At 47.6% G+C, this 25,394-nt stretch overlaps 1 protein-coding gene across 2 annotated transcripts; it reads left to right on the top strand.

Annotated features, from left to right (window-relative positions):
• On the top strand, positions 1-24,923 carry LRRC24 (leucine rich repeat containing 24). 2 transcript variants are annotated; one of them, XM_053395112.1, is made up of 5 exons: positions 1-137; positions 17,962-18,133; positions 20,002-20,280; positions 21,762-21,930; positions 22,655-24,923. In XM_053395112.1, the coding sequence occupies exons 1-5, from the start codon at positions 103-105 to the stop codon at positions 23,671-23,673; spliced, it is 1,674 nt and encodes a 557-aa protein (XP_053251087.1). In that variant the 5' UTR covers positions 1-102; the 3' UTR covers positions 23,674-24,923. The 2 variants fall into 2 exon arrangements, with proteins under 2 accessions (XP_053251087.1, XP_053251086.1); XM_053395111.1 differs by having other exon boundaries at positions 17,959-18,133.
• Positions 24,924-25,394: the final 471 nt, after the last annotated feature.

Below are 25,394 nucleotides of genomic sequence, written 5' to 3'. Positions count from 1 at the left end.
TGGCGTCGTCTGTGGCGGGGCGGCCCCTCGTCCTCTGGACGCCCCCTCAGCCCTTGGCCGCTCCTCCCGGCGCTGCTGCGAGGCCGGGCGGCCGGCCGGCGGATGCCATGGAGAGGGGCCCGGCGGCGCTGCTGCAGGTGAGACCCGGTGACCTTCGCCGGAGGGGTTCGGGGCGGGGGAGCTGAGGGGAGCCGGACGGCCTACCTACCTAGCCGCCTTCCTGGCAGCGAGAGGCGGCAGCGGCCCCCAACCCCCCGCGGGTCTCGCCCTGAGGTAACTCGCGAATGGGCGGGGGTCGCGCGCCGATTGACGTCTGTCAAGACAAGGGAGAGACGGGGCCTTTGGGACTCTCCGCCACAAGGTCCCGCCTCTGGGCCGCGCTGCTCCCTGGCAGAGTTATTGGGTGGCCCCCGAAGGGTCTCCCCTCTCCCAGTTGCTCCATTAGGGTGGTTGTGTCTGTGTGGTTTTTTATTTCCTTGGGACGCCCCCCCCCCGAAAGGGGGCAGGGCTTGGGCTCTGGGGGAGAAGGGGCGGGAGGCAGGGCTGCAGCAGGAGGGCATGGCTGGCATGCCAGGATGGGCAGCCTCCCGGCTCAGAGCATCCTCTCTCCATTCCCTTCTTCCTTGGACTGCCAGCTGATGGGGCGATCCAGCAAGGTTGAGGGGGGAGGTCTATTGCCTTGGCGCCCCTCTTGGCAGCAGGGCTTGTTTGAGGCATCTCCCCACTGTGTGGAGACGGGGCAGGGCCATTCAGGGCTCTTCTGCTCCCCCAGCCTAGAAGTGGCTCTCCTGGGTCTCAGGTAGGAAGAGAGGTCTGTTCCCAAGCCCTGACCCTTCTATGAGTGGAGATGCCCCGGCTGCGACCTTCTGTGTCCAAAGAGATGCAAAAAGATGTGACCGCCTTTCCCCCCTGGCCAGGGCTGAACTGGGATTTGAACCCAGACCTCTAAGCATGCAACAAGCATATCAGGGGGTGGTGGGGTGCACCTCTCAGGTTGTATGCAGGGGCTCCCCTTGCTACCCATTTCCCCCCACACCCAGTGAGCCTTGGCAAAAGGGTTTTGCAATCATTATCCATGGATCCGATTGCCATCCACCACTTGGTACCGTTGAGCCTGATGTCTTTAATCTAGGAAGTCTGATGGGGTTTGGGACCTGCACACTTACTTTGGAAGCCAGCTTCTTCTTTAAGCCCCCCCCCATCACATTTATGGGCTGGTGAAAAGGCCCCCATCCTTGTGCCACATGCAAAGACATGCAGAGACATCTTGTCTTCTTAAGAGCAGCCTTCTGAGCCCAGGCAGGCATTCTTGCTTGGGTTTCCGCTTGGTGTCTTGAGTTAACTTTGAATTCAGTGTAGTATTTTAAACTGAATAGGGAGGGTTTTGTGTTTAGTTTGTTTTTGCTTGTTTTCCCCTATTATCTGTTGCTGGTTTGTAAACAGCTGATCGTTTTGCCATCTGTAGGGAAGAAATAACTCTGCCAGGTAAACAAGGAGGAAAGTTTTTGTAATCTTGAGGGTGACTGGTGCTCTCAGTGCAGGCATGTAGCCACAGATTGTAGTCCTAATTATTGTGGATTAGTAACATTTGTGGGCTTGTTTGTGAGAGTTGTCTTTTGGTTTTACAGGGGCATTGTTTGGTGGGTTTCCCCACTCCTTTAAGAGATATTGCATGCACACAGCTCCTTGGGTATGTGTACAGTGGTACTTCGGGTTACATATGCTTCAGGTTACATACACTTCAGGTTAGACTCCGCTAACCCAGAAATAGTGCTTCAGATTAAGAACTTTGCTTCAGGATAAGAACAGAAATCGCGCAGCGGCAGCAGGAGGCCCCATTAGCTAAAGCGGTGCTTCAGGTTAAGAACAGTTTCAGGTTAAGAACGGACCTCCGGAATGTATTAAGTACTTAACCCGAGGTACCACTGTATTCATTAGTGACCACCTTTAATAAGTAACATGATTCGGGGGAAAGGGAGCAGGAGGAGAGATGGAATTACGGCAATCCAGAGATCAAGCATCATGTATGCAAAGCCAAGGTTGTTCCAGCGGAGGGAAATCCCTTCAGAAACATTTTACAGCAACCTTCAGCAACTTTGTACTCTCCAGATGTTTTGTACTGCAATACCCATCAGCCTTGACCACTGCTGGCTGGGGCTGGTGAGCACTGTAGTCCAGAACATCCAAGGGGATGCCAAAGGCCCCTTTATAGATTCCACCAGGGAGCCACGTTCCCCCAATTCTTGGGAAGGATGTCTCCCATTGTTGAAAAAGGAAAAGTTGCTGTCTCTGGTGGACAGAGGCATTCTGGGAAGGGGAGTGAAAGTGGGGTGGGTTCCAGGATCACAAGAAACTGTCTTGCACCAAGTTAAGACCCTTGGTCTATTTGGCTTAGTGTTGTCTGCACTGACTGGCAGACTCTCTAGGGTGTCAGGAAAGGGACATTCCCAGACCTGAAGATAGCAGTGATTGACCCAGGGCCTGTGCTCTTGTGAAGGAAGCGCCTTCTCTGAGCTGTGATGTGTTCTCTGATAAGGTTCACACGAAAATAATGCTTTGGGAGTAGGGTTAACTCCTTTCTTAAGAAGTGTTTGTCCTGTACTCCTTTCATGAAATCCTCTTAGAAAAAGAGAGAATTAAATGAAGGGCTTGTGCAACCCAATTTGCAAGCCCCTGTTTGCCAGCTTTATTGATCAGGCAATGTTTGCACAGTCTTGTGCAAGTGGTTGTCTGCTCCCTTCCCCTGGTTCACACAGGTTGCCATAGCTACTCAACAGCAAATGATGGAGCTATAGTAACAAACAGGGAGTGCCGTGCTTCCTTGTGTATACAGCAAAGGCTGGGACCACAGACACATGTACACACCCTGCCAAAAAGAAAAGGAAAAGGGATTGAGGCTTTTGTTGCAGAATAGCTCTCCAAGCACTGGGAACAGCAGCTTCTTTCTGGCAGCCTGTGCAGCAAACTGAAATCCAACAGGTGCAGCTTCCCTGTGACGGCACAACTTTTTTTGGTTTCTTATGTAGCTTGTCATGTTTGATATCTGTGTGCTAGGCTGCTACTGTGGGTGACCTGAGAGAGGGTCTCTCATTCCCCACCTTCACTCTGCCAAGTTCTCTGCCACATTGCAAGGAATCCTTGGGAGCACAACGGCATCATTGCAAGTCCCCCCAAATATTACAGCGCCAAACAATGGTTTGGATCACTTCCAAATCTGAGTCTGAGGGTCTTGCTGCCTCCTAGGTGCACTCCTTGAACTCCCATTTAAGAAGTTAACCACTTCAGGGATACTGGATCTGACCACTGCTAGGCTATGCTCATATTTATACATTGTGAGAAATGGTGGTATTTAGGGATTCACTGAATGCAAACTTTTTTTAGTGGCGTTTGGTTATAGCAAGAGTGTATGTTTTAATGTGAAAACAGGTGATTCTGTTTTTCTTCTGACAAAATTTGGATGCTGTGCCAAAAGTTTGACACTTAAACTGCTTTGGTTGCCCTGTATCATGACCTTTGTCGAGAGAGAGACAAGAGAAACATGTCCTTGTTAATTCTTCTCGACATCTCAGTGGCTTTCGATACCATTGACCATGGTACCCTTCTGTCCGAACTAGGGGTGGGTGGCGCTGCTTTGAGGAGGTTCCAGTCCTACTTGGACGGTTGTTCCCAGAGGGTGTTGCTTCGGGAATGCTTTTCAGCCCCATGGAACCTTCAATGTGGGGTCTGGCAGGGCTCAATACTGTCCCCCACATTGTTTAACATCTACATGAAACCACTGGGTAGCGTTATCCGGAGGTTCAGAATACGTTGTCAGCAGTATGCTGATGACATTCAGCTCTATTTCTCCTTTACATCTGCAGGCGAGGCAGTGGAAGTGCTGGACCAGTGTCTTGCCTTGGTAATGGACTGGATGAGAGCCAACAAACTGAAACTCAATCCAGATAACTGAGGCACTGTTTGTGGGTGGTTCCCTAGACCAGATGGGTGGGAGGTCGCCTGCTCTTGATGGGGTTACGTTGCCCCTGAAGGAGCAGGTTCGTAGCCTGGGGTTACTCCTGGGTCCTTTGCTGTCACTCAAGGCTCGGGTGGCCTTGGTGGCCCCGAGTGCCTTCCATAAGCTTCGGCTGGTAGCCCAGCTACGCCCCTATCCGGACAGGGATAGCCTAACTACTGTTGTCTATGCTCTGGTGACCTCAATGTTAGATTACTGCAATGCGTTATACGTAGGACTGCCTCTGAAGATGGTTCGGAAACTTCAGCTGGTGCAGAATTCAGCGGCCAGGTAGCTCACTGGAGAAAGACGGTTTGAGCATATTACATTGATCCTGGTCTGACTGCACTGGCTACAAATTTGTTTCCGAGCCAGGTTAAAAGTGCTAGTTTTGACCTACCGTATTTTTTGCTCTATAAGACTCACTTTTTCCTTCCTAAAAAGTAAGGGGAAATGTGTGTGCTTCTTATGGAGCGAATGCAGGCTGCACAGCTATCCCAGAAGCCAGAACAGCAAGAGGGATTGCTGCTTTCACTGCACAGCGATCCCTCTTGCTGTTCTGGCTTCTGAGATTCAGAATATTTTTTTTCTTGTTTTCCTCCTCCAAAAATTAGGTGTGTCTTGTGGTCTGATGCGTCTTAAAGAGTGAAAAATACGGTATGAAGCCTTAAACGTTCTGTGAACTGCCCTAGACCTCCGGGTATAGGGCGGTATATATATCCAATAAATAATAATGATAAAAATAATACTCTACAGTGTGAATTTTATCATTTATATGGTGCTATCAATATACATGGTGTGCCTAACAGTATCAGCACACATGTATACTCTGCTCCAAGGAGACAGCAATAAAAGGGCCCTTCCAGACTGTTGCCTTTTGGAGGACGAGTTCCGCGACATGCCATTGACACAATAATAGTGCATTAGTGGTGGTGAGTTTATACTGAACCGTCCACACACGGTCCTGTCTTGTGATGCTCCCACAACGTTACCACATTATTGCCTCCTGGAAGGCAGGAGTCTTGTGTCTACAGTGTGAGCAGTGCTGAAAGCAGAATTGTGTCTAACAGCCCCAATACCATCCTGAGTGCAGATCGTCATGAGTGCACAATGGAAAGGATGTCTGGAGGGACCATAAGCCTGGAATGGCTTGCTCCAAAACAATTCTTTCTGGGGAAGGGGAGACACTGTTCAGAAGAAAAAGGATAATATATATATTCAATTAATACCCTCCAGTATTTTCCAGATGAAAACCAGAACAGCTTTGGGGTGCTTGGAACAGCATACACCCTTCACAACCACCCCAAATATTGTTGGAAAGCTTTTCTCTGGCTGATGTACATATTATACTGACCGTAGCTTTTCTTTGTTTTTTTAAAAATGAGTGCTTAATCTTGCAAATAATCTCATTGCATATGTAGGATAGCTGCAACTGTATGCACATGGAATAAAAATGAATCTCTAACCCCTCCCCCCAAATACTTAAGTTCTAGAGATCCAGGTGGGAAGCCTGAAATGCGAAGAACTTTAGTGCACACTGACGGCATTTGTCTCCGCAAAAGCAACAAAGATATTTTTTAAATACTAACCAGAAAATTCAGAGGCTGCCCCCTGGTAAATGGGGTCGTGTCATTGGAGGGCAGACTGTACTGTGGATGTAAAAAATCAACATTAGTTTGGATGCACATTCGATGTAGATACCTTTCTCTTTATTTTTCTTCCCTAATACCAACAACATTTGCAAATGCAGCCTTCCAGAGGATAAAATGCATCCTCAAGCCTCTGTTGTGAAACGCCCTAAATTGGTCTGACAGGAGCCTGCCACCATGACAGCAGAGTGAGGGAATTGTGCCCTAGGGGTCCTGCTTAGCATGGCATCGGTGCTGCCACCCCCTTCCCCTGATGTCTCCCAACTTAGTGGGCATTGCAGCCAGTTGCCTGCGCCATGGCAACAGCAGACCTGCTTGGCAGAAGTGCAGCAATAAATACGCCAACAATGTTGTGGTCCCCTTGCTGCACATCTTGCCCCACATATTCTCCCCTCCCTTCTCCTGCCCCCAGACACACCAGAAGAGATTGCATCTCCTCCTCCACCAAGCTGGTTTCAAACAAACCTGACAGCATGAGATTGGGGTGGAGCGTAGTTCAGCAGGGCTGGGTAGTGGGCAAGTTACGGCGTTAAATGCATTTGTATGAACTGTCATATTGGAATAAGAGATGCCCAGTGGCTTGAAGAGGAGGGGAGGGCATCTCTAAGCATTTTAGTGATGCTGCTTTACATACATAAAGGTAAAGGGACCCCTGACCATTAGGTCCAGTCGTGGCCGACTCTGGGGTTGTGGCACTCATCTCACTTTATTGGCCGAGGGAGCTGGCGTACAGCTTCTGGCTCATGTGGCCAGCATGACTAAGCCGCTTCTGGCGAACCAGAGCAGCACATGGAAACGCCGTTTACCTTCCCGCTGGAGTGGTACCTATTTATCTACTTGCACTTTGACGTGCTTTCGAACTGCTAGGTTGGCAGGAGCAGGGACCGAGCAACGGGAGCTCACCCTGTTGCGGGGATTCGAACCGCCAACCTTCTGATCGGCAAGTTCTAGGCTCTGTGGTTTAACCCACAGGGCCACCCGCATCCCTGCTTTACATACATACATAGCCATAATTAAATATTTTACTATGGTTTATTTGTATTGCATCTGATTGCTATATGATGTGTGATCTTGTATATTTGTTTTTTCCCCCAGCTTATAAACCGCCTTGTGTATAGTAATATAGCCTTTCTAATATAGTGGTATACAGCTTAAAAGTGAAATAAAAAAAATGAAGTGTGCATAGTTATGTTCTTATATTGCATCTTTTCAGAGGTGAACATGCAGGATCCCATGAAGCAAACATCCCCAGCTCACGTACATTCCTTTTTAACATGTGTACTCATTTGCTATTTAACAGTGGCATGCTTTTTCACATAGGGAAGGAGGAACCCTTCCTGTTATACCTCTTCAGCTATTGATATAATTGGACCTACAACCCATAGTTCTCCTCTCTTGCAAGCCCTGGTGGGATGCTCTTGTGTGGCTCCCGTTTAGTTCATGGGGGTTGTGTAGGAGAACTTTCTTGTAGCCGATGCCTTGGTGCATCAGCTGCTGGTCTGTTCTGCATTTGTAGCCTATTATTATTATTATTTATTAGTTTATTATTGAACTTATTTGTTGCATTTTTGTTCGTCAAGGTGGCTAACATAGAAAAAGGAACAAGCCTACTTAATGGATGAGTATTAGACAGACCACTAATATATTAATGTTCCTCCCAATTAAAAAAAACCATGAGTGTGGGTAAATATGAGCCTCTCCCTCTCCGTGTAGACAGTATGGAGTTAGATAAGACAAAGTGTCTCGCTCTGTAAAAGACTGGTGCCTCTGTTCCCAGCTCCAATATATGCTTAAAAATGAAAATATATCAGCATAAATACTTGGATAAATATAGATGTCTCAGTGTATATATAATAATAATAATAATAATAATTTATTATTTATACCCCACCCATCTGGCTGAGTTTCCCCAGCCACTCTGGGCGGCTCCCAATCAGTGTTAAAAACAGTACAGCGTTACATATTAAAAACTTCCCTGAACAGGGCTGCCTTAAGATGTCTTCTGAATGTCAGGTAATTATTTATCTCTTTGACATCTGATGGGAGGGCGTTCCACAGGGCGGGCGCCACTACCGAGAAGGCCCTCTGTCTGGTTCCCTGTAGCCTCACTTCTCGCAATGAGGGAACCGCCAGAAGGCCCTCGGCGCTGGATCTCAGTGTCCGGGCTGAACGATGGGGGTGGAGACGCTCCTTCAGGTATACAGGACCGAGGCCGTTTAGGGCTTTAAAGGTCAGCACCAACACTTTGAATCATGCTCGGAAACGTATATTACCAATTAACTTGAAAACTTGGGCAAAAAAAGTGTTTACATCTTCCCTCTTCCTCCAGAGAGGGAGGGGGCCATAACCCAGGACTTCACAAGCATGTCTTCCTGGCTTCCACGTTGACACTCTGGGCGTTTTGAAGCTTGTGTGTCCTCCCTGCCTGTGACAGACAGTTGAGCCGTGTTGTTCCACTACCCTTCCTAGGGAGCCAGGTGTCCTGGCAGGGCTGCTTCTTCTTGCTGGTGGCTAATCCGTCTCCTTAGCAGGCTGGCTCTCAAATCCTCCCCACACCATTAAGCTGCTTTAGAATTATTTGCAGCTCTCTAAACGCAGAGGGGACCCAATTCAGGAAGCAGTCGTCATTGTGCCCCAGTGTGCTTCTGTGGCAGTTTCTCCGCCTGCGTAAGTGGAGCAGCTGTCCCAAGGCTCTTGGCTTGCTGTGGTAAAAGTCCACCAGCCCAGAATACCATGTTAAATGTTGTCAACACTGGAAAAACGGAAGTGATCCCCTCGCACAAGAAGAGCCCTGCTGGATCAGGCCAGTGTCACATCCATCCCAGTATTCTGTTCTCAGATGCCCCAGTGGGAAAAACCAGTAAGCAGACTGAGCACAAGAGCAGCCCTCTCCCCTTCTTCCAGGGACTAGTATTCAGAAGCATTGCTGCTTCTGACCATGGAGGTGGAGAATAGCCATCCTGGGAGCTGCTATAATAATAATAATAATAATAATAATAATAATAATAATAATAATAAAAAATAAATTTATTATTTGTACCCCACCCATCTGGCTGAGTTTCCCACTCTGGGCGGCTTCCAACAAAGATTAAAAATACATTAAAATGTCACACATTAAAAACTTCCCTGAACAGGGCTGCCTTCAGATGTCTTCTAAATGTCAGGTAGTTGTTTATCTTTTTGACATCTGATGGGAGGACGTTCCACAGGGCGGGTGCCACTACCGAGAAGGCCCTCTGCCTGGTTCCCTGTAGCCTCACTTCTCACAGGGAGGGAACTGCCAGAAGGCCCTCGGCGCTGGATCTCAGTGTCCGGGCTGAACGATGGGGGTGGAGACGCTCCTTCAGGTATACTGGACCGAGGCCGTTTAGGGCTTTAAAGGTCAGCACCAACACTTTGAATTGTGCTCGGAAATGTACTAGCAGCATCAAGAGCCCTCTCCTCTTCCATGAATGTGTCTAATCTTTTAAATCCTTCATTTTGGTGGCCATCACTGCCTGCTGTGGGAGGGAGTTCCATAGCTTAACTATCCACTATGTGAAGAAAGACTTTCTTTTATCTGTCCTGAAACTGCCAACATTCAGTTCTGATGTTGCAAGAGAGAGAAACCTTTCTCTAGCCTCTTTCTGCATGCCATTTATTATTATATAAACTTCACAATGGCTCAGTCTCAACAAGCCCTCTTTCCTGATCTATGCCAACCCCTCTCTGCCCCACAATTCTGCCATGCCAGGCCTCAAGGTCAGGTTTGGGGGTCCCCCCCTTGTTTCAGCTTTATGGTGAACCATCATGCGTGATCCATTATAATCTCAAAGGAGGATCCTTTATAATCCTTCATTATTAAGAGGCTGATAATATTATTTAATCCCCACCCTATCTTTTGAGGATCAGAGCGGATTATAATAATTTAAAAACACATTATAGCTACGTCCTATTTATAAGCGCTCCAGACTTCCCACGTGTCGTCCAGTCTTTGTGGCACGTCTGCCTCTCACAGCTATATCCCGAGGTAGATTGCTATTAAAGGTAAAGGGACCCCTGACCATTAGGTCCAGTCGTGGCCGACTCTGGGGTTGCGGCGCTCATCTCGCTTTATTGGCCAAGGGAGCCGGCGTACAGCTTCCGGGTCATGTGGCCAGCATGACTAAGCCGCTTCTGGCGAACCAGAGCAGCACACGGAAACGCCGTTTCCCTTCCCGCCGGAGCGGTACCTATTGATCTACTTGCACTTTGACGTGCTTTCGAACTGCTAGGTGGGCTATTACTACCACTTAAAAGTTGAAGAAGCAGAGAGAGGGAGAGAGACTGACTTGCCCTCAGCTACCGTAAGAGCTTCATAACCAAGTAGGTGTTTTGAACCCGTGTCCTGGAGGAAGGAATGTTGGATGACAAAATAGAGGGGGACTTCCTGTGAGGAGCAGAGCAGCTTCCTGTTGGCATTCGAGTGGGTGTTAGACTTTTTGTTTTTCAGTTTAGTGAGAATGTTTCTTTCACATTAAGGAGGTGGCCTTATGAGCATCCTTCAGGCGCACGTGGAACAGATGAGGTACAGAATCATAGAGATGTAGAGCTGGGTGACACAACCGGACAGAAGGCATGAGTCAGACCAGTAGCCCATCCAGCTCCACCCCCTCCAATTCCCCAGTTATCTTCACGACAGGCCCCATGGCTGTAATAATAATAATAATAATAATAATAATAATAATAATAATAATTTATTTTTTATACCCCAGCCACTCTGGGCGGCTTCCAAACAAAATATTAAAATACTGTACTACATCAAACATTAAAAGCCTCCCTAAACAGGGCCGCCTTCAGATGTCTTCTAAAAGTCTGGTAGTTGTTGTTCTCTTTGACATCTGGTGGGAGGGAATTCCACAGGGAGGGCGCCACTACCGAGAAGGCCCTCTGATTACTGATTATTTTATTTACTTATTTTGTAAACTCTGTGCACTTCTTGGTTATAAAAAGATCCCTTCAGAATGGCTTGCCAGAAAAGATAAAACAATGTATCAATAAGACTCGACAGCAACCATTAAAGACTTTGGGAATGTTAAAAGAGCAATAAACTGAAAACATTAAAATCTTACATCAATTTTCTAAACATGCTAGAGCAGGGGTCATCAAACTTTTTCAGCAGGGGGCTGGTCCACTGTCCCTCAGACCTTGTGGGGGGCCAGACTAGATTTTGAAGAAGAAAAAATGAACCAATTCCTATGCCCCATAAATAACCCAGAGATGCATTTTGAATAAAGGCACACATTCTGCTCATGCAATAACACGCTGATTCCCGGACCGTCCATGGGCCGGATTGAGAAGGCGATTGGGCTGGATCCGGCCCCTGGGCCTTAGTTTGCCTACCCATGTGCTAGAGCCTCAGCAAGCCACTTCTGCGGGATCAGGCAGCACACCTAGAAGTGTGCTCAAAGCGAAAAGGCCTGCATTTCCCTGTACTGTAATTCTGAACACGTGTTTCCATTTGCGAGACTTGCATTTTTCCATTTCTCCCGTTGCATGGAGCCTTCCAGCTCACATGCTTGCTCTCCCTGCCACCCCCCTCAAGCCACACGCTGGTTGCATTCACAAGAAAATTGCCCTCCCCGTGATGAGCTTATCACTATGTAAATGCAAAGTAGGTTTCCCTGTTGGGTTTGCTTTTTGTGGATGCCCTCGCCCTCAGAGTTGTTTGGTACTGAGTGCCAAAAGAAATATGTTTCCAGGCTGGCTTTGCAAAGTGCTGCCCTGGGGGTGCTGTTTCAAAGCATGTTTCAAGGGATCCTGGCATTGCAGCAAAGCTTTGCAACTGAGCAAAGGCCTGGAGTGCTTATGAAGCAGCCTGACAAGAGCTGCTGTCCTGCTCTTAGCCCACAGAGGAAGGCAGCTTGGTTGCTTCAGCACATTGGAGAGTTCCTAGCGAGGAACTTCTCTCAATGAAGGATCTCTTTTCAGTCCATTACAGTACAGTATTTTATTCTTAGACTGAGCCTGCACCATACAGTGGTACCTCGGGTTACAGACGCTTCAGGTTACAGACTCCACTAACCCAGAAATAATACCTCGGGTTAAGAACTTTGCTTCAGGATGAGAACAGAAATTGTGCTCTGGTGGCGCGGCAGCAGCAGGAGGCCCCATTAGCTAAAGTGGTGCTTCAGGTTAAGAACAGTTTCAGGTTAAGAACGGACCTCCGGAATGAATTAAATACTTAACCCGAGGTACCACTGTACACTTAAAGCACCCTCAACCAGAATCCTGGCAACTGTAGTTTAAGGGCACTGGGAACTTTAGTTCTTTGAGGGAAAGCTGCATTTCCCATGATTCTTTTTCTGTGGCAGGGAATGTGCTTTAAATAGTGTGGTCTGTTCCAGTACAGTGGTACCTTGGGTTACAGATGCTTCAGGTTACAGACTCCGCTAATCCAGAAATATTACCTTTGCTTCAGGATGAGAACAGAATCGTGCAGCGGTGGCAGCAGGAGGCCCCATTAGCTAAAGTGGTGCTTCAGGTTAAGAACAGTTTCAGGTTAAGAACAGACCTCCAGAACGAATTAAATACGTAACCCGAGGTGCCACTGTATTGAACAGCTCTTACAGTCAGAAATTTCTTCCTAATGATTAGGCAGAATCGCCTTTCTTGTAGTTTGAATCTATTGGTTTCGGTCCTCTCAATCTTCTCTTCTCCAGGCTAAACATACCCAACTCGTTTAACTGTTCCTCATAAGGCTTGGTTGGATTCACTCAGTCGACACTCTGCATTTACTCAGAAGTGCTCTCCTTATGGTTTTTGTGGCCGAGCCGCTGTACTGGAAAGAGATCAGGGGCTTTGGCGTCCAGGCACTGCAGGGCGCCCTTTTGTTAGCGATTAGGCAGCAGAGAGGACTGTGCCCCCAGCCAGTATTTTGACACTGTGGATGTGCTTTGGATTTATAGAGTGGCATTAGGAGGATGTTTGCCGCCTTGTCCTCCATCCTTTCCCTCCAGCATCCCAGCGAGATCCTGATGAAGGTTTCTCATGGAGTAATGGCTGATTAATATAGCTGGATGCTCCTCTCTCTAATTCATCTGCTGGGAGGCCGAGCTGCCTCTGTGAATGAACAGATGGAGGGCACCCCCCCTCCCATTTTACCCCAATCTCTTGCAGCGGCTGCAAACTCCCGATGAAATTTTAATAAGGCCTTGCTTGCTCATTATTTATTATGCATTAAAGAGAGCGGGAGGCAATTAACTGAGCAAGAGATGACACTGAAGAGTGCAGTGAAAAGGGACCCTTCAGGCTAGCAGGGAACAGCAACCCCACCTCAGCTGGGCAAGTGCCTGAGCAGCAAAAGGGACCTGATGGCTCCTCCTCATGATAGAGTCATAGAATTGTAGAGTTGGAAGGAACCCCAAGGTGATCTAGTCTAACCCCCTGCAACACAGGAATCACAACTAAAGAATCCCTAACAGATAACCATCCAAACTCTGTTTATAAACCTCCAAGGAAGGAGAACCCTCCGCCCTCAGAGGGAGTCATTTCCACCGCTGAACAGCTCTTAAAGATAGATAGATAGATAGATAGATAGATAGATAGATAGATAGATACATACATACATAGATGATAGATACATAGATAGATAGATAATTTATTATGGTCGGAGGTCAGCTTATAAAACACACTTGGGGGAACAGTCACAGAAGGAAAACAAACAATTAAAACAATGTACAACAATAAATTTAAAAACAACGTACAACAATAAACTACCGCAGGGAGCTGACCCAGAGTCACCCATGGAACCGAGTTTGGGGATTTTCTTAATGAACTAGTTTGAGTTGGGAGATGGTCTGCGCCTACAGATCTGTACACAGAATCTGGCGACCGTCCAGATCGTCTTCTGATCTTTGCCTAACAGGAAAAGGTCAGCAAGCCTCACCAGTAGGGGACCAATGGTCTTACTACGTGCCTCTTCATAAAAGGGACATCTAAAGAACAAGTGCTCTGGGCTTCCTATCTCCCCCAATGGGAATATGGGACTTTTTAAAAGGCTCCTTCCGGGACCGGCGAGGGCAGAGCCGAGCTTCTGGCAAGTGTAAAGGCCCTTCTTGCATTTTTAGCTCTTAAAGTTATTCCTAACGCTCAGTCGAAATCTCCTTTCTTGTAATTTGAGCCCATTGGTGTGGGCTCCCCCATTTTACTCTTGAGTAACAGAAAACAAACCCAACTCCTTCAACCATTCCTCATGAGGCTCTGTTTCCAGACCCTTGATCATCCTGGTCTCCCCCCTCTACACACCTTCTATCATGTCAATATCCTTCTAAAGTTGTGGCACCCAGAACTGGACACAGGACTCCAGGTCGGGTCTGACCAAGACAGAACAGAGCAGTACCATTGCTTTCCTTGATCTGATCACTATACTTATGTTGATGCAGCCTAGCATAACATTAGCTATTGGTGGTGGTTGTATGCTCCTTCCAGAATCCAGAGGCAGCAGACTTTTCTATACCTATTGCTGAGGAATAACCACTATGGGGGGTATTTCCCTCATGCTCTGTTTGTGGTGCCCCTGCAGCCATCTGATTGGCTACTGTGGGGTGCTAGATTACGTGGGTCTTTGGTCCAATTCAGCAGGGTACCCTTCTGTGAGTCAGGACACCCCAAAAAGGCTCAGTTCTTGCACAACTGCAACTCACATGTTTGATGTATTACAGTATTTTAATATTTTTTTGGAAGCCGCCCAGAGTGGCTGGGGAAGCCCAGCCAGATGGGCGGGGTATAAATAATAAATTATTATTATTATTATTATTATTATTATTATTATTATTATTATCACTCGACTGTGATTGTTGCTGCAATAACAACAATGTAGTAGAAAAGTCTGAACAGGGGAAGTGAATTGATTTTGAGCAGAATCTGTGTTTTCCAGCAACATTTCTGCCTCCAGAAACATTTCTGCCTCCAGCTGTGGCAGTACAGCGTGTAACTACCGTGGCTAGTAGCCACAGATAGCCCTTTCCTCCATGAATGTGTCCATCCTCTTTTGAAGCCATCCATTTTGGTGGCCACCACTTCCTCCTGTGCTGTTGGGGCAAAGAAGAGAGTCTACATTGAAGGATTTGGAGAAAGGGAGAGAGGCTGCTTTAGAAGCAAGAAGGTAGAGGCTGCCCCTGTCATTGCAAGCAGGGCTGTGTTCCAAACTAGCTTATTCCATGAATATGTAATCACAGCAGAGTTAGCTGTATTAGCTTTGGCATCAAAAAGGCCTGGAGTCATAGGAAGCTACCTTGTACTGAGGCTATGTACACACCATACATTTAAAGCACTTTACTCTCCCCCATGAGAAATGTAGTGTACTCTTTACAGAGCTTCAGTTCCCAGCACCCTTGACAAGGTACCGTTCCCAGGATGTGCTTTAAATGAATGGTGTGTACACAGTGCGTGCCCATCTGTTGGTTCAATATTTCTTACACTCTGACTTGTACGGGTTCTCTAGGGCTTCAAACAGAGAACATTTTCAGCCTTCCCTGGAGGAGACACCAGAAATTGGACCTGGGACCGTTTGCAGGTGTTCTTCCGCTGAACTATGATGTCCTTTCCCCCCTGTGGCTTACAATTTGGCCAAGTTGCACTGAGGTCCTACACAGAAGTTTCAAGGCACAGATCGCAAAACCAGATGTGCTGAAGAAAAACAAGGTCAACAAGAGGAGATTCGAAAGATAACAAGAATGCAATGAATACATGTATAATCTCTGCGGTGCGAAATATGAATACAATGCACATCCAAAACATAATGTGCATTTGCCAGAGCATCGGCGCATGAATACTAAACCATTGTTATAACACCAAAGCAGCGATAATTACTTTTGCAGCAGGAGATTGCTTGAGTGCAAAGTTGCGTATCAAAATAGGCCCATAGCTGGGGGTTGGCAAAGCAGAGATGGACAGGCATGCAAGAACAGGAGCTTTGAGGCTGATGGAGAAATTAGGAGGGAGCTTCATCCAGAGATTGGCACAAACAACCTCCCAAATCTCAGAGGGCAGCATCCATACCCCCATCTGTTCTTCCAGCTGGTTAGATGCTCTTCTCTGGAACCAGAGCCGGGGAGACTTTAAGACCATTGCCCCACGCAGCGTGGCTGCTGCCTCACCCTAATCTCTCATTAGGATGCCTGTAGCACTATTGTGCTTTTCCCTGATTGTTGGTGACGTTGCTCAAAGCCTCTAATGGGTTTAGGAGCCACTGAGCTATCCCTCCCCAGCTAAGGGGCAGTGGGGAAGATGAGACGGTGGCGTGCTGAGCCGAGATGCCAGGGGGTGCAAGGTGAGTCTATTCTACTTCTCCAGCCTCCTTTTTGCAGCAAAGTCCTCACTCTGGCTTCACCCCAGTCCAGCTCTGCAAGCAGTTTCCACCTGGTGGCAAGGATCCAGCCATACCAGCGGCATCCGCTGGTACCTATATTTTTAGATGCTTGTTGCCATGGTTTTGGTACCTTGGTTACAGCCAGCAGCTGAACCCAGAGGATCCACTAGCAGCCCACACCTAAGACAAAGACCCCAGATGGTCTCTGTCCAAAGAGGTTCTCATCTGTTTTGTTGACATGGTGGTCATCACCATGCATGTAGACAAGCTGTGGGGCCAACCGCAAAGAATCCTCGATACCAAAGCAGTTCCCAGGTGAGCAAGGACTGAATCACACCGTGCATGCTGGAACTGTGGAGTTCACGAGAAGTGCACGGCCACCATCTTGGACGGCTTCAAAGGGAGATTGGAAGAATTCTTGGAGGAGTGGAAGGCTATCGATGGCTGCTAGTCACAATGATATTTTTTTTTGTCCTTGGGGATCAGAGGCAGCCTGCCTGTGACTCCCAGTTGCTGGGGAGGATAGGAAAGAATGTTTGAGTGCAGGAGTGTGCCTTTCCTGCTTGCGGGCTTTTCCTGGGCATCTTGTAGGTCACTGTAAAGAAATGAATGCTGGGCTCTTGGACTGATCGTGGAGGAGTCTTCTTAGGGGAACCGCACATTGCCCTCCCTCATCCTGCAAGGCAAACAGTGTATCCAGGACATGCCTGCCTGCCTGTTTAATTAAGATATATACCACTGTGCCATAAATATATATATATATCAAAGTGGTTTGTGGCAATATAAACAGAAACCCATACAATAAAAACCATTAAAAATATATTAGGAAGGACTTATTTGACTAAAAGATGCCATTATGTCTCAGTACTTTCAAGCTTTATCAAAGAAACACAGAAATGCTTAGAAAACAGAAAACAAACTGTCACTTTCGGGTTGTTGTTTTTTGTTATTCTTGGTTAATTTGTTGTATTATATACATTTAAATTGAATTGTTATAATACAAAATGATAAATAAAAATACTTTTTTAAAACCATAAAAAAGTTAAAAGCAGACATAAATTGGAAGGATGTCTTCTTAATTGCCTGTGTAGGCTTGGAGGAATGGAAACATTTTCAGCATGTGTTCAAAAGGTTGGCAAAGAAGGTACCTGCCAGCTCTAAAAAGGAGATTCCGCAACATCCATATAAGTTTACGGATGATGGGAGTTGTGGTCCAGCAATATCTGGAGGGCCAATAGGCCTTTGCAGCTGTTTATTTTTATATTTATTATTATTATTATTATTATTATTATTATTATTATTATTGGCTTTGTTTAAACTACCTCACAAGATTGTTGTGAAGATAAAATGTCAGAGGGGGGAAAACTCAATGTACAACATATTTAACTCTTAGGAAGAGAGGAGAGATAAAATAATAAAATAGTGATACAGTTCTGTGATTCTATTTCTCTTCTGTGGTTTGTTGAGCCTCTGCTATAACCTATTGTGGATTTTCTGTGGTGTGTGTTCCTGTTTTAGGTATTTCTATTAGATAGGTTCCTCCTGTATGATGGATGTGTATGTGTATTTTAATGATCCAAATAGAGTGAAATATTACAGTTATTATATATTTATTTAAATTGTGTCTTTTTCCCTGACGGGGATTCATGAGTCATGGAAGGGGGGGGAGAGGAAGTATCTATTAATTTAATAGTGTTTATATTATTTTGTCAATACTGCTTTATAGATTACGAACGCCTTATTGATTTGTTAATCATGTAATATGCCTTACACTGTAATCGTGATTCTTAGCTTATTTCTTTAGCTGCTGGTTTGCTAATATCATTTTACAGATTGTAGTTGTTTTACTGAACATTTGTTATGTGATTTATGCTGTCCCTGTGATGTTCTGTTCTGCTACTGTTTGTTAAGCTGCTCTGGGATTCATTTGACTGGAAAGCTGCATAGAAATACAACCATTCAATCTCTCTCTTTCTCTCTCTTGCCAGCAGCTGCTCTAGGATGGCTCCGGTGGAGCCCACGCTTGTTTCCCTCCTGCTGTTGGGTCTCCTGGCACTCCAGGCCCGCACTTGCCCAGCCACCTGCCGCTGCTACAGCATGACTGTGGAGTGTGGCTCTTTGGGCCTCAAAGAGATCCCAGGCAGCATCCATCCCTCCACCCAGGTAAGGCTCAGGTGGGAGGAAGCCCAACTCCCAGCACCACTGGGGGGCGGGTGACAATTAGGGCCAGGTTTCCTTTCTCAACCCACCTAACCTACCTCACAATGCTGTCGTCCACTCAGTGCAAATGCTGGCTTGCTTTCAAAAATAAATTCAAACGTTAACAATAAGAACAATGAACGGTGTCTTTCCGAAAGCACCAAAATTGGAATCTCTGTAGAAGATGTTGTTGTTATTTAGTCGTTTAGTCATTCTTTGTGACCCCCTGGACCAGAGCACGCCAGGCCCTCCTGTCTTCCACTGCCTCCCGCAGATTGGTCAAACTCATGCTGGTCGCTTCGAGAACACTGTCCCACCATCTCGTCCTGTGTCGTCCCCTTCTCCTTGTGCCCTCCATCTTTCCCAACATCAGGGTCTTTTCCAGGGAGTCTTTTCTTCTCATGAGGTGGCCAAAGTCTTGGAGCCTCAGCTTCAGGATCTGTCCTTCCAGTGAGCACTCAGGGCTGATTTCCTTCAGAATGGAGAGGTTTGATCTTCTTGCAGTCCATGGGACTCTCCAGAGTCTCCTCCAGCACCAGAATTCAAAAGCATCCATTCTTTGGTGATCAGCCTTCTTGATGGTCCAGCTCTCACTTCCAGACATCACTACTGGGAAAACCATAGCTTGAACTATACAGACCTTTGTTGGCAAGGCGATGTCTCTCTCATAGACAATGACTGATTTGGTGTTGAGCCAATATAACCTACAAAATTGTAAAAGAATATGGACATGCTTTCTTGAGGTGCATGCAAGTGTCAAGAATTACTTTTTAATAGACTGCCAGTTTGGTGTGTTTGAATCTGGGTGGTGGCGGGATTTTGTGTGTGTGTGTACCTGGTATAGATTTGTTTTTAATCTGCAGCCAGCTCAGACCCTTTGGGATGTGGAGCTAGAACAAATATATTAAACCAATAAAATGGAGAGCGTATATAAAAAACCAAAGTGTGTGCACGCAGACACATTGCTACCACCACCAAGCCTTTGGGCTCCCAATGCAACCTGCGCACGTGAAAGAGCACATCATCTCTCATGCCCACTCATTTGCTATCTTCTTCTTTTTAGAGCTTTATTAAGTAATCAAAATACTTTATAAAGAAGCAAAATGAATTAGGTGGTGATTTGCTATTAAAGATCTGTAGTACATAGACATCTAAAGTCAGACAAGAAAATAGGATTGTTGTTCTTCCAGGAGCTGACACTATGTTGAGCTCAGGGTTTAACTGATGGCATCTCCCCTGGCTTTCTCCAGCGGGTGCAGAATGCCACAGCGAGACTCCTTACTGGGTCCTCGCTGCGAGATCACATTTACCCGGTGCTATACCAGCTGCACTGGCTCCTGGTGGAGTACAGGATCAGGTTTAAGGTGCTGGTTTTAACCTTTAAAGCCCTATACGGCCTAGGACCCTCGTACCTATGGGACCGCCTCTCCTGGTATGCCCCACAGAGGAACTTACAGTCTTCAAATAACAACATCTTGGAGGTCCCAGGCCACAGGGAGGTTAGGCTGGCCTCAACTAGAGCCAGGGCTTTTTCGGCTGTGGCTCTGATCTGGTGGAACGCTCTGTCACAAGAGACTAGGGCCCTGCGGGACTAGACATCTGTTCCACCAGGCCTTTGGTCAGGGCACAGCCTGACTCCCTCCTTTGGCAATCTTCACAGAACTCTAGCCCAGTGGCTGCCCTCAATTTGATTTGAATTAATTTTATAGTGAAATGATTTTAGAATGTTGTATTATTTTATTGTTGTTAGCCGCCCTGAGCCCGGCTTCAGCTGGGGAGGGCGGGATATAAATAAAATTTATTTTTTATTTATTTATTACTCCCCACTTCAGACGGTTTTTCTTCAGGACAACGGCATCACGCAGATTCACCAGCAAGACCTGGCGTCTCTCTCGGGCCTGCAATACCTCTACATGCAGAACAACACCATCTCAGCCCTGGAGCCAGGCGCCTTCCGCAACCAGAACCGGCTGCTGGAACTGGCGCTCAATGGCAACCGCATCCACCTCATCAACAGCAGCATCTTTAAGGGCTTGGAGCACCTGCGAGTCCTTTACCTGGCAGGCAACCAGATCACCCGGCTGCCCGACTTCACCTTCTGTGACCTGGAGGTGAGACCCACAAGGGCATTCCGGAAAGCGAGCTATTGTCCAACAAGGTGGCCCCAGTCTGCCTCCCAGAAACAACCATGTTTTCTGCGTTAGGACCCTGCTGTTCCCATTTTATGGATGAAGGAACTGAGGCTCAGTATTAGTCAGGGTTTGAGCAACTCCCACTTTCATTCCTGATCTGCAGCTGCTTAGTGCAAATAGATGAATGACTTGGAGGAGCTAAGTCTTAGCTAATTCCTACTGTATGCAACAGAGAATTATGGAAATATGCTGCAATACAAAGTCAGTTGTGTAAATTTTAAAAGGAAGTTCAAGTACTTGTTGTTAATATTAGGAACAGCAGGGACTTTCAATACACAATTAAACTGTGTCCAGTTCTGGGCACCAAAATTGACAGAGGAGATTGATAAGCTGGAAGGTGTGCAGAGGAGGGTGACCCAGATGGTAAAGGGTCTGGTAAAGAGATGGCAAAGGGCCCCCAAATATTATGAGGAATAGTTGAGGGAGGAGGGTATGTTTAGCCTGGAAAAGAGGAGACTTTAAGGAGATCTGCTAGCCACCTTCAATGCCACCGAGACCGCTGCCACATGGAATACGGAACAAACTTGTTTTCTGCTGCTCCAGAGGATGGGACCTAAGCCAGTGGATTCAAGTTAGAAGGAGACTAAACATCAGGGAAAAACTTTCCAACTGTAAGAGCCATTTGACAGTGGAACGGTTTCCCTCAGGAGGTTGTGGGCTCTCTTTCATTGGCTGCTTTTATTTTATCCCCCCCCCATTTTTTTTAATTGATTTTCCAAAATTATAACAAACATAACAAACAAAAACATTACAGTATCAAAAAACAAACAAACATTTATCCTAACTGTTATACTCCCACTTTTTTATCATTGTTGGGTGACTTCCTCAAATCCCCCTAGCTGAGTTTCCATATAGCTCATTGTAGCAGTTTTCCAACACTATTTTCATATAAGGTTTACTTGTTCAATTAACATCTTTCTTTCTTTTCATTTTGACTTCTATCCATAATATTATGCAATTTCACGTAGTTAAATCCTAGGCCAATCTGTTACTCACAAATATTTCTATTTAAGTTATCTTAATGTATTTAGCTAAATATTCTTTAAAAATTTCTTCCATTCCTCTTGGTACTCCTCCTCCTCCTGGTCACAGACTCTTCCGGTCAGGTTGGCTAGCTTCCGAAAGTCCATCATCTTCACCTGCCATTCCTCCACTGTTGATACTTCTTGTAATTTCATTGGCTGTTTTTAAGCAGAAGGTGAATGGCCATCTATCTTGCATCCTCTAGTTGTGATTCCTGCCTCCAGGGGGTTGGACTCCTGGCCAAGAGCTCCCAATTCGCATGGGGCTGGGCAAACGAATGAGGGACAAACAGCAGTGGTACCAAAACAAGGAAGAAGTGGATAATGGCACCAGGCCTGCTTTCTACCTAATGTGCCATCTGATTCTCTCTTTTGCAGAGGTTGCAGGAGCTCCACTTACAGGAGAACAGCATAGAGACTCTGGAGGACCAGGCGCTGGCCGGTCTGACCTCGCTGGCGCTGCTCGACCTCAGCAAGAACAACCTGCGCACCATCAGCCGGGTGGCTCTCCGGCCCCTCATCAGTCTTCAGGTGCTGCGATTGACAGGTGAGCCGCTGCCGTGCTGGCAGCTCTTCTGGCGCCACCTGCAGGCCTGAAGTGCTGGTGCTACCTCAGCCATTTCAAAGCTGGCTCTGCTGGCCACTTCTCTTATTGCCCCCAAGGTAGAAAAGCTGGGGTAGGCAGGAGGGATGCAGGCATGTCAGGCTGGGAGGAAATCTTTGCAAGAGCCACAATGATTGGCTGGAAAAGGTAATAATATATTATTTATAAAATTCCAAAAAGATTGGAGTAAATTTATGGAGTACATAAATAATAACTGTAGAAATTTGAAGACTCTAGCAAGGCTGAAATAAATCTTACGATGTAGATAGGATTGGATACCATAAGAAACGGTGGAAAAGTAACTGACATAAGAAAACCTGTTGAAGGGAGGGAAGTCAATGCTCAGCAGAGTGTGGGGAAAGAATGTGGGTAAATGATTGTTGAATTTTACTGTATTTTGTTTGTTTTTATTAAATGGAACACCAATAAGAAGCATGTATATTAAAAAAAACCCTGCTTGCGGATTTCCCGTAGGGGCGTCTGGTCTGCTGATGTGAGATGTTGGACTGGATGGGCCATTGGCTCGAGGCAGCAGGCTCTTTCTATATTTTTATTTTGTATGGGGCTGTGGAGTGGAGAGTGGTGGGAGGCAGTGGGAGACTAATGGGGTGACACTGACTTGTAACCAGACCCCCCTTTCTTTCTCTCCCTTCCTTCCTCCGGGCAGAGAACCCTTGGCGCTGTGACTGCTCCCTGCACTGGCTGAGCTCCTGGATCAAGGAGGACGGGCAGCGGCTCCTGAGCCCCCAGGACAAGAAGATAGTGTGTGCGGAGCCCCCTCGCCTGGCTTACCAGAGCCTGATGGACGTCTCGGGCAACAGCCTCATCTGCATCCCGCCGGTTGTGCAGGTGGAGCCCCTGGAAGTGACGGCGCGGCTGGGCGACGACCTGCGCGTTTCCTGCCAGGCCTCGGGCTACCCGCAGCCCCTGGTGACCTGGCGCAAGCTGGCGCACTGGCGGGGGGCTGGGGGTGCCAAGGCCAGCGGCTCCCGGCTCCCAGGCGGGACCTTTGCCCTGAGCGAGCGCAGCGTGGGGGAGCGCTTTGAGCAGTCGGACACGGGCAGCGGGATGCTCTTCCTCAACAACGTGACGGTGGCCCATGCCGGCAAGTACGAGTGTGAGGCCTCCAACCCGGGTGGGACGGCTCGGGTCCTCTTCCACCTCATGGTCAACCTCTCTCAGCAGCAGCAGCAGCAGACGTCACGCGGCTACCCGGCCTCTGTGGACATCAGCCAGGAGCCCCTCTACGACATGGAGAGCATGGACTTCAACGCCCTCAGCATGGCCACGCAAACGGCCATCGCCGTGGCCATCTCCCTCCTGGCCCTGGTGGCCCTCCTCCTGGTCATCATGATCTACCGGAAGCACCGCAAGCGGAAAAAGGCCAAAAAGGAGGAGAACATCCTCTACGTCAACGACTACTCGGATGGGCCTACCACCTTTGCCCAGCTGGAGGAGTACCGGGACGAGAGGGGCCACGAGATGTTCGTCATCGACCGCAACAAGCCCCTCTTCGCCACCTACAAGGACCCCCAGGGCCTGGTGGGGGCCTTCCCTGAGCAGCTGCAGGATCAAGCCACCCAGACCTTGGAAGGGGAAGAAGACGGGCCCCCGGAAGCCAGCGAGCTCTTTGTCAACCAGGGACTCATGTTCCAGCCTCAGATTGCTTACGAAATCCACTGCTGAAGGATTTTGGGCAGGCGGGGAGAGCCCACAAGCAAGGTGCCCAGGAAACCTTTGGGGTGGGCGGACTCCCCCTCCCCCTGCCCCCTTAGGGGAGCTGCTTCCCTGACCTTTCACCTCCGCCCCGGCCTTCCCGATAGGTCTGCCTTCTTTGCGGTTTAAGGTGATGCAGGAGTGGAGCCCACGATACTTCGGTGGCCGTTAGTGGCAGCCAACGGGTAGACGGGGGATTTCTTTCTAAGCCTCTCCCCTGGGAGCAACCTCACGCCACGTGGCTGCCAAGTCAAAGTGTGTCTCACCCTCTCGGCACCGTTCCTCGGGAGTAAGCACTCCCTCGGTCTCTCTGGAGCTTCCCAGATGCTCTCCGCAAAGACAGGAGAGTGGTTCAAGAGGCCTCCATAAGAAGGTCCATTCAGAAAGTGTTACAGGCGGTGCTATTTTTCTAGAAAAAGAGGTGCCGGAACTCACCATGAACACCTCCCCCGTTCTCTTCGAATGGCAACGGCGCCCACCTGAGAGGTGCCGGAACTGAGGTCCGACGAGTTCCCCCTGAAAAAAGCTCTGGTTACGGGGTACCAAACTGGTGGCCACTGATGGACAGCAACAGGCCGCACCCCTTGGTTTATCCCAGTTGCCCCCCAATTTGCTCTCCAATGTGTACCCTGTGGTTGGACAGAAGGAATTTGACTACTCAGCAAATGAAAGAAAAACCACTTCCTAGGCGTAAGTTCAGTCTCTTGACAAGAAGCTGATGGAATCCATAAATGTCATACACTGTGCAGTCTTGACCACCCTGCTCCCCCCCACTCTTTCACGGACCTTCAACTGACACTGTGGAGATGAAGCCGGGCGGGGGGTGCGATGGGGTACACCTTCCGAGAACAGGGAGAGCTTCTCCGGCCGGAGGACAAGTGTGACATTTGTTTTCCAATTTGGTGTTTTGTTTTGTTTTTGTTTCCTTTTAAGGATGAAGGAAAACATACTGTGACAATCACAATGAGTTGAACAGCTCCACTGTATTTGTAAGTCCCACAGGTAGACCCCCACCCCACCCCTCACCTGCACAGCCACCCCACCCCCCTTTTCTGGTGCTACACAACTGTGGTTTTGCAGGAACCTTGAAAACCACAGGAAATGGGGAGGTACCACCAGGCTCTGCCAGGAAAATGGAAATGGCAGTGTCGCAAAGCGATCTGAGCAAACGAGAAGCCAATAAAATGTAGCTGGTGCCGGGGGGGTGCCAAGGACCAGTATTTCATTTATATTATTTATTTATAAATTCTTACAGCACATCCCTCTTGTGGAAAGTGTGCACGCTGACACAAAATTGTGGTCCAAAACGAGTTGCAGTCACACGTTTCCTTGCACACCTATAAAGTTGGGTGTAGCTTTGGGGATTTCTATTTTTTGCATTTTCCTGATCCTGTGACAATACATTTTAGGCAGAGCATGATGAAAACGATGCGGAACATCCAGGGAGCTCTCTCAAAGGCTCTACAAACTAAGCAGCCAATCCCTGCACAGAGCACAGTCTGTTTTGCTGAGTATATTCCTCCCTCGACTCAGAGAGCCGGGAAGGGAGGAAGGCCAGCTACATATCCAGGCCAGAGAGAGCCAAGAGCAAAAAATGGCACATGCAGAATTATCATACAGGGAGGAGAGGGATTCAACTGCCTGCTTTTGCTAATTACCCCATAAAACGACTTTCTGGTTGCCCATTTCAA

The sequence above is a fragment of the Podarcis raffonei genome, chromosome 7 (genome assembly GCF_027172205.1).
Source record: "Podarcis raffonei isolate rPodRaf1 chromosome 7, rPodRaf1.pri, whole genome shotgun sequence".
In the NCBI taxonomy this organism is placed as follows: domain Eukaryota; kingdom Metazoa; phylum Chordata; class Lepidosauria; order Squamata; family Lacertidae; genus Podarcis; species Podarcis raffonei.
This window is presented reverse-complemented; position numbering and strand designations above follow the sequence as displayed.

Bases quoted from the DNA above. Each gene is read 5' to 3' on its own strand.
- LRRC24 (XM_053395111.1), top strand. From the start codon at position 103: ATGCCATGGAGAGGGGCCCGGCGGCGCTGCTGCAG. The intron at 20,281-21,761 runs GTGAGACCCACA...TCTCTTTTGCAG, and splicing joins TCACCTTCTGTGACCTGGAG to AGGTTGCAGGAGCTCCACTT. The intron at 21,931-22,654 runs GTGAGCCGCTGC...TCCTCCGGGCAG, and splicing joins TCAGGTGCTGCGATTGACAG to AGAACCCTTGGCGCTGTGAC.